Source organism: Hippocampus guttulatus, chromosome 1, assembly GCF_054856545.1.
Source record: "Hippocampus guttulatus isolate MCC_2025c chromosome 1, RoL_Hgut_1.0, whole genome shotgun sequence".
In the NCBI taxonomy this organism is placed as follows: domain Eukaryota; kingdom Metazoa; phylum Chordata; class Actinopteri; order Syngnathiformes; family Syngnathidae; genus Hippocampus; species Hippocampus guttulatus.
Genome location: NC_141261.1, coordinates 26097060 through 26106839, shown reverse-complemented (window position 1 = coordinate 26106839; position 9780 = coordinate 26097060). Strand labels below are relative to the sequence as shown.

The following is a 9780-nucleotide window of genomic DNA, read 5'->3' as shown; positions in this document are numbered from 1 at the left end:
TAATTAATGCCTTCGTCACATCTCGGCTGGATTAGTGCAATGCACTTTACTTTCTAGTCAGTCAATCCTCCATTATGCGTCACCAGTTGGTCCAGAATGTTGCTGCTTGCCTCTTGACTGGTACTCGTAAGAGGGAGCACATAACTCCTACTCTGGCATCCTTCACTGGCTCCCTATACATTTTAGAGTTCTTTTTAAAATCTTATTATTTGTTTCAAATCGTTAAATGGCCCCAGCCCAACTTTCCTCTGTTGCTCATCATGGCATGCATATGTGTGTGTGTGTGAACGTATTTGAGCGTGCATATGTGGTAACTGATCGATCGCGGGAGGTTGGTTGCTCTTCGGTCAAAAAACACAAAACACACCCTGTGCATCTCGATACACAGGGTGTGATACGATTCCTTTTATGGTAGTTTATTATTATCTCTCTTCTCATGAATCTCAGAACACAACAAATGTACAGCTTCAATTATGAACGTACCAGTTGTGTCCTGATCAATGCACACATTTTTGAAAGACTGAAGTTTACAGAATGGAAGTGTTTTTGTTTTTTTTTCAAAATTGATTATTGCATGATGAAGTCGCAAATTGATCATCCAACTGTGAGGGATACCATGAAAAAAAAAGTGAGAATTTATGTCCTCATGAGCAATTATAAAGGAGAGTACTCAATATTTGTTTGCAGAATTTAAAGCTCCAAGACACTTAGAATTAAACATGTTGTTTCCTGTTGATCAAACAGTTGCATCATTTGTTTCACTTGTTTTCCAGACACATTCATTCATTCTGAATGAATGTCTCTCTTCTAAAAGGAGAATCAATGTGGAGCTTGGAGGAAAAACACCACAACTAATATAATCAATCACTCACACAACAAGCTAAAAAAAAAGTCCACACAAAGACAAAATAAAAATAGGCTGATGGTCGGATGTGTGGCCAATTCCGTGAGCAAGGATCTAATTCTAGATTTCACTCTAATCAAAAAAGATGTAATTAATTAATCAGATAATTCGCCGCGACGCATGGTAGGACACACATCTGTGCAGCGGCAACGTGAATGAAGCCGATCGGTGCAGCTGCCTCACTGCTCCCTGACGCTGCCTCATGAACAGCCCTGGAATCCACAACGTCTTTGAGGGAGGGGGTGGCGGGGGGTAGAAGGTGTCCGGTTGTACCGGAGATAACCTCCCTCAGCATGTGGGCACGTGTGTCTCGGAGGGCCACAAACCTGTGAGACTGTTTGAGGTAACGCAGGCGGCATGAGGGCGGCAAACATAAACTGTGCCACTTCATCTGAAAACAATGGGGGACAGGACCCTGAGTGTGTTCGCATCCACATTTTCATTGTCTGCCCACCCCTTTCACTCCTGCTCTGAGCATGGAGCGTAAGTGGGGTAAAAGAGGCAGGGGAGGGGAGAGCAAAGGGGTTGGGGGCTGGGGTAAAAGAAGGGGCAGCGGGGGGTCTGACTGTGTTCTTTCTCCTCTGTCTGTGTGTGAATGCACAGCCGGTCCACTAGTAATTTGATGTGTGTCCCCGGGGACATTTGATGGATTAAAGCTAAGCAGCTCCATTTCGTAGCACCACCTGATCTTCCACTGGCTGTGCCCCATATAAAGGCTGGCGTGATTGCTGATCTCAGCTAGTCTGACAGTCTCTCTCTCTCTCTCTTTCTCTCTCTCTCACTCCCTCCTCTGTGCCTGTCTCCTTCTCTTCTCCTCTTCACTGGTACTTTAAACCCGGCTGCATCACAGGAGCTATCCAGTGCTGAACAGGATCACTTTTATTTATCCATTTGTCACTTTTTCTGGGGGACGCTGGGGGAGCCAGAGGGTACCACACAGCATTGCGGTTTGCCACTGGTTTTCTTTTTTTTTCTTTTTTTTTTTTGTTATTTTTTGGGGAATCATCTCATATTTTCGGCCGCTGCCTCCATCACAAGGATTACCCTCAAGCTAGCCGTGCTCGTGTGCTCCCTCAGAAGCTTTATCTTTTTGCTCATGCGTTTTCCGCTGCGCTGTGTTATCATCCACTGAAACATGCCCCGCTCATTTTTGGTGAAGAAGATCAAAATCGATGATTTCTCTTCATCCAATGCGGCCACCAACAATCACCATCAGCACCTGGACGACTCGTTCACTTTCGCACGCTCCATCACGGACTCGGTGACCAGCCTCGGCGTCCGTCTGAGTGAGAATGGTGAGTTAACATGCCTCCACTTTGCCCCGCTTGAAGACATTGTCAAAGATGTGGAGACTGCTGATTGCTGCATGCCTGACATTGGCACACTTGACGGCATCCTCCTTTGTTTTTGCGTGTGCGGCATGAGCCAGTCAGCCAATAACATGTCGGTAGAGTGTAAATTAACGGCTCGCTGGCATTTGCATCAATATCCCGAATAATCCCCCAAAGCACCCAACCCCCACACTGCTCCCAGACTTTTTCTTTTTTTTTTTTAAACTCCAAGTGAAGGACAGACACAATTCAGGTCACAGCCACGGAGCGGCTAATGTAAACAGGGAGCAAAATGTGTGTCTAATCACTTGTGTGCTTGTATGACCGCAACAGCCCCGTGGAGGCTGAATGCTGAGCACAAGCCGATTTTATTTGGTCATCATGCAAGCTAATCGACTGATTAACGTGAGAGACGAGTACATTTGTCCTTAGCCGTTATTGTCCTTGACTTCCCATCATGGTCCAATCCTCCCTTGCCCCCCCTCTTCCCCTCCAAATGGAGCATGCACATTCTCCCCACCCCCATCACTCCGCTGCATCTTTCTCTTCCTTCCGGGCATTTGAAAACTAGCAGGGGTTAGAGTTTCAGCCATGTAGGCCCATCGCTGCCGCAAGAGACATCAACACGCTGTAGAGTACGGCCAGGGGGGAAGCGGGGGGTGATGGCAAGGAGAAAAAAGGAGACCAAAATGCTTGGGGCAACGGCGAGGTCTGTCACGTGACACGGGTTGTACAGTAAACATGAAGAAAGGCTCACCGCCGCGCCGTGGCCAACGCTCAGCTCGGACAGCCTGAGCTGCACTCCGCAGCGCAGAGGGCGACCTTCACTCGCACAGTCCGCTTTCCGCTCACCGCTTCCATTTTGTGGCCCTCTTTCGAGGACCATATGTGCGTCTTTGTTATGAATTGTTTGGATAGCTTCACAGCGAGGGAGGCATCACAGCCCACAGCGTCATGCTGCCAGAATGCCTGCCTGTTTTTCAACCCAGCCGCTGACAATTTCAGGGAATTTCTGAAGGAGCACTTTTAAAAGGAGGATGAATTGTCCCCCCCCCCCCACACACACATACACAAACACTTTCCTGTTTAAATACGTACATTCAACGTCACTGTGAAGCTTCCCACGCTTGTACTTTAGATTCCATTCCTTCACTTTTGTTACTTTAAGCATTTTCTTTCTTTTTTTTTTTTTAATGTCAAGACCACAAAGTGGGAAGAGATGAATTAGCAGCAAAGATCAAGCATCAGCATTTCTGCTGCGCCAGGAGATTCTCCTGCCCTATTGTGGAGACATTTGACTTGAGTGTCTGTCGACAACAAAGAGGACCGGCTGAGAAGGTCCATTAATTACAAGCTTGCTTTGCATCTGAGGAATGAGTGGAGGAGGCTGTAAAGGCTGATACGGCCAGCGTGGGTCCGACAGGATGAGCTCCACACCTGACCTTCAGTCAGTGAAACGAGTCATCAACTCTGACAGAAAAGAAAGAGACTAATAACTCACATCATTTAAGGACCCTTGTTTCATTCGCATTGTAATGTACTTAAAAGCTCGACTTGACAACGCATATTTTATATTCATAATAATAATAATACAAATTGAAAAATGAAGCATTATTCAATGCCAATGATGATTACAAAGTACTTGTACGTGACTGCCTGGCAGACAAACACCATCTGTGTGCAGCATGAGCTTGTGCAGTTGTGCATGGGCCTGCTGCTCGCCTGAGCCTGGGTGTCATGGCTGTGGCCGTTTGGATTAGGGGGAGTGGAAATCCTGAGCAATGTAGACATTGTACTCTGAGAGCACTTGATCTGATTTCCGACTGCTTTCTTCAAGACACTTGAGCATGCTGGTTGCATCAAACAAGTGACCCTCTCCACAGACCGATGTTTGTCGCACATTGTCAGCGCTCAAGCACACTATCTTTGTGCTCCATCGATCATCGCTCTTGCTGCTTTTGTCCTCTCTCAACAATTGCACTTTTCTACACAGCATTGACTATTGATCCGTTCAAAACTTTGAGTTCCATTAAAAAGCCATCAATCACCAAGTTCACGCACTGTTGGAATGTTTCTCAGGGAAGAAATTCCACCTCAATAATAGAGAGGTACATTTTCCCCCTCCGAAGAGTCACAGCATCCGAAAGCATTGAACTCTCTTGGATGCATTTTCGTTTGCCAGTAAGCCTTTTGAGCTTCTTGGCACGAGAACTGCTCCAGGAAGGAAACAAGCGAGTTGAATGATGCCAATGAAAATCTCTCACTGCATTCAGGCACTGAAACATCCCCCTCTGCTTTGCTGCATCAGTCTCAACCCTGTTTAACCCCGAGGAGGACTTGATGATCCTTGAAAAGGATACCCAGTCTGACACAAGGTGCATCCGTGCAGGCAATTGAACATGGAACATTGTTTTTAGGTTACTGATAGGAAGAGCTTATGGCCGTCTTTTCACAACTAGATTACTAAAAAGAGGCCAAAAAATTCATCTAAAAAGTCTGCACCTTCAACAACCGGGGGATTTTTAATAAGCTATCCTCAGCGGGAAGTTGCCAGCTTCCTCAACGCAGCTGAGCTCATCAGGTTTTCCTGCATGATTGCGCTATTGTGTGTACAACCTGTGGGATCTGGAAGAAATGCAATTATCTCGGTGCGGCTCTTTCACCGTTTCATCCAACAATATGATCATGTAATTAGCGCCGGGTTAGCATGTCCTCATCCATCACAACTGCTGGCCCACTTTTTTTTTTTTTTTTTTTTGTGCGTCTCTTGACTCAGGCTACATCCAGGATTACATCACGCCGTCTGTGTACCGGGGGGAGAAGAAGATGGAGCACAAGCTGGTGTCGGACCCGCTGTACACCCACGTGAGCAGCGGGGGCGAGTACTGCGACCCCGACCTGAAGCACCCTGACAGCCCCCAGTCAGGCATGACTGCCAGCGGCTTCTACAGTGGCGAATCGGAGGCCCTGGACGAGGGTTACACCATGGATGCCTTCTTCATCTCTGACGGGCGCTCGAGAAGAAAGGGAGACGGCGAGGGTCGCGAGGGGGGCTCGAGAAGCAGCAGCGTCAATGCCACCCTGCAGGAGAGCGGAGTTGCCGGCACGGCTCGCCACACCTGCAACGAGTGCGGCAAGACGTACGCGACCTCCTCCAACCTCAGCAGACACAAGCAAACGCACCGCAGCCTCGACAGCAAAATGGCCCGCAAGTGTCCCACCTGTGGCAAAGTGTACGTGTCCATGCCGGCGTTGGCCATGCACATCCTCACCCACGACCTCAAGCACAAGTGCGACGTGTGCAGCAAGGCCTTCAGCCGGCCGTGGCTCCTCCAAGGTCACATGCGTTCCCACACGGGGGAGAAGCCCTTCGCTTGCGCCCACTGCGGCAAAGCCTTCGCCGATCGCTCAAACCTCCGCGCCCACATGCAAACACACTCTGCCTTCAAGCACTACAGATGCAAGCGCTGCAATAAGACCTTCGCGCTCAAGTCCTACCTGAACAAGCACTATGAGTCGGCTTGCTTCAAGGGATCTGCGGACGAAGACGACTCTGGCTCAGACAACTAATGGTGTGGAAAATGCAGAATTCGAACCCCTGTTGCGGGTTCACGACCCCAGGCCCCTGCTCGCTCTGCTCTCCATGCCTATTCTCTTCCATTTTGTTGAAAGCAATATTTTCACTGAGATTACGAAGAAGCTCTCACGGCAGCGGCAAAGACAATTTCAGAAGATGCTGGATTATTTTTCCCTGCACAGTAGCTAACCGTCCACAGACAACTACAATCAACAACCTTCCCCAAATAGAAACAGTAGATGATAGTTGTATACCCTAACCCTAAGCAACATGAGCTCTCTCTCACACACACACACACACACACACACACACACATATGCACGCACACAAACACGCACACACACAAAGTATATATGAGGCCTGGCATGTGAATTTTTATCAATGACTATACTAATATCAATAGTAATAATATTTAGATTCCTGATATTTTATAGCAAATAGTAATGAGAAAATGAACAAAAAAAAACATAAAAAGGACAGTGTTCTTTGGCTTTTTTTAGAGACAAAATGACCTCTTGTATTTTTATGCTGCTTTTTATTTGCTAAGAATTTTATTCTTTTGCAACTGCCAACTTTTTATGAAAATGTGAACTATAACAGTATTTGCAAAAAAAAAAAAAGAAGAAGGGGAGATCATTTTAAAAACGTAAAAAGACAACCCCCTTTTCCACACCAATGTTATTTTTATATTTGATTTTTCTAAAATATTTTGTGTGGTCAATATCCCTTGATCAAAAAGCATCTTTGCAACTGTGGGTACCCCAAACATTTTAAAGACGCCCTACGCGATCGCAGGTCATATATGTTTGAATTCTGTCAGAGCTGTGCTGTTCAAATGTGCGGGAGGCCTGCCTAACAGGTTTCACCCTGATGAAGTGCAACCATTTTAGGTGCCCTGTGTCTACAGCAAAGAAAACAGTCGTTCTTCCTCCAATTTGGTGGCGAGCAAGCATCAAGCTGCCTTGACGGGGCACCGTCTTTTCGAGAACAAGCGCCCCTCACATGATATTTGAGGTTCTCCTCGTTCACCAGTGTGACCGCAGCCTGATGCTTTCCTAACTCGCGCACCCTCAGTTACAAAGTGACTCCTTTTTATGTGGCTCAAAGCTCCGTCCATTCTTTAGCTGCATTTAATTATCATGTGAATACTTTATTTATTTATTTGTGTGTTTGTTTATTTATTTATTCTGGGGGTATTTATTAAAGACTTAATTGCTACGTATTTATTTATTAATTACTTAAAACAATGAACATTCATTGAACTTGTAAGACGCTGCTGCTCTACAAAGAAAATGTTTATATGCATGGAAAACTGTAGAGAGTCCAGTGGACTTAGTTTTTAAAGAGGAACAATGCACAGCATCACTGCAGAGGTCCGCAAATAACCAATGGTGAGCTACTTTTTCTTTTTTTTTCCGTGGCAATAACCTTATTGACATGGCAACTGACATGTACCACAATCACAACTGTCCACAGATGTTTTCCCTTAACTTAGGGCAATAAAAAGAAAACAATGAAAATTAAACGCCAGAATATTCTCCATCTTGTCTCCAAAAGTCAGACGCTCCTCCTCAGTATCAGTTTTCCAGTCCCCCTGGAACAAAACAACTCAGGCAATCACTAACTCCTTGACTCAGACGTGATCCTTCATGTTGGATCAAATTAGAGCCAAGTAATGTAGGTGTGATTGTGTTACATCAAGGTTTCAAAGGTACAAAAGCAATAATGATGCCGATGCCGTGACAGGCTGCTATTTTATTTACTCAAGCTTGTTTTATTGTCTCTGTTTGTTATGCAGAGCAGCCGTGTAAGAGCAGCAACCGACGACAGTGACGGATTTAACAGCATTCAATTGGCCACTCCGTGAAATACTTATCTGTGGGAGGTGTCCGCGTCAAATAACTAAGCACCTATAAATTGGGCTTGGAAGCTTGGAAGATTTTTTGGAGTGAAGCGGCACGCTCGAATGCGCATCCAAGTCCCACGTCATTAGTCCCCCGACTAGTCCCCCACACACCATCAGCCATCTTCATCCCACCTGCCTCGAAACACACCCAACAGAGGATGAGATGTGCTGAAGTGAGATTGGCGTAGGGCGGCCAAGTGTGGGAGGATAACAGGTGTTTGCAGACAGACAGCAGATAGGGAACCTAATTGAGTTGGAGAGCAACCTCCAAAGGGAAGGTCAAGCACCAGCAGGCAAATGCACTGTCAGCGATTTGCATATTTCAAATGGACGAAACGAATGCAACCCTGAAACACTCCCCAACCCCCACCCTCAGGGGGAAAAAATACAAGGAGAAAAGAGGAGTTTCCGCTCTGTTTATCCATCCGCTTCATCCTCTCGGCGGCTGTCTCAGCACCACAGCTGAATCACTGCGTGAGAGCATCCAAACCACCTGTCGCCTATCTCCACTCGCAAAAAAAACCCAAAACACACCATTTGGCACATCGCTGAATTATTGAACTTTGAACCGATGCACAAATCACTGCTTGCAATGCACTCTCACTGCTTTTATATTTTACAGTGGGAGAAAGATAAAATGTTTTGCAAATCTGGTGACAACAGTTAAAGATGGAAGATAAAGGGGCCAAAATGCAATTGTACTTAAAACTGGCAGCAGATCAGATAACAGACAATAATTACGAAGGTGGCGGATCAACTTGATTCTTCCCTTGCAAATTGAGACACATTGCAGCATTGTTCCTCTTTGATAAATTTGTACATAGAATTGTAAATACGTCACAGCAATAATATGCATGTAGACATTGAATTGCTCTTTTCTCGCCATGCTGTCTTATTTTTATTTTTTATTTATGTAAAAACAATACAGGTACCAATTTTACAATCCGGGTGGACACATGAATCAGGGAGTGTCTTGGTTTCCAAACTATTTGAAGACAAGGCAACAACATTTCAGTGTATTCTCAAAGAACTGATCATGCTCTGTTGTTTTTTTTCTTTTCTTTACTTTACTTTTTTTTTTAAACGTGCCCAGCTCGGCTGTGCAAAGAGAAGTGCCAAATAAATATGATTTCCATGACAAAAGCCTTCAACATATGGTTGGCTGCTTGAAACCTTCCATATGGCCCTCAAAGGAAAGATCAAGATTTTCCACTTTCTCGCAGTGTGTGTGTGTGTGCGCGCGCGCGTGTGCGTGTGTGTGTGTGTGAATCTCTTTCTGTCTCTCTCTCTCCCGCTCTCTCTGTCTGTCTCTCAACATGAACAAACTTAAGCCATGATTGCTGAGGGGTGTTTTGGTTTCTCTTGTTCTGCTACAATTTATGAGAACAACAATAGCAATGATACCGTGAATAAAAACAATAGCACAAACAATCTTTAAGGCTGCTCTTATTTCTTTGGAATGCAGTGAATGATTTGCCTAAATGGCTAAAAGGGCATTCTGGTTCACAAGCTTCTTTCCTAAGCCACTCTGTATCCAACACACTGTAAAAGTACAATCATCCATTTTTCACATCTTCTCCATGAAGCACAAAAAATGTTTGAACGAAAATACAGTTGAATTCCAATAATGTATCTATAGATATGGTGTATATGTACAGAGATACACACACACACACACACACACACACACACACACACATACAGTATATTTACATAAATATACTGTACATATATAAATACATCTACATGTATGTATGCAGTATATACACACACCAAAGGCATTTACAAGCGGTGTTTTTTTCCAGAACTCCTAGTCAACATTATGATAGTAACGTGCCTTCAGCTGGGACCTCTTCTGTCATTGTTTGAGTGGATTTAAGAACTTTAGGGTGGATTTACTTTAAACGTCCGCACGATGAGGCACAAAAATGCCAACAACCTACTGTGAAAAGTGTGTGGCGAGAGGCGCCTGATGACCCTTTGAATAAGAGCTCGTGAGACATCTGCATTATGAAAAGCCCAAGCATCTGTTTTGCTCGTCATTACAATTTTAATGCGACAT

The 9780-nt window shown here is 45.2% G+C and overlaps 1 protein-coding gene across 1 annotated transcript; it reads left to right on the top strand.

Moving 5' to 3' along the window:
• The first annotated feature begins 1671 nt into the window (after positions 1-1671).
• Positions 1672-9149, top strand: scrt2 (scratch family zinc finger 2). Its single transcript, XM_086122794.1, has 2 exons — positions 1672-2199; positions 5012-9149. The coding sequence occupies exons 1-2, from the start codon at positions 2040-2042 to the stop codon at positions 5803-5805; spliced, it is 954 nt and encodes a 317-aa protein (XP_085978920.1). The 5' UTR covers positions 1672-2039; the 3' UTR covers positions 5806-9149.
• The last annotated feature ends 631 nt before the right edge of the window (positions 9150-9780 follow it).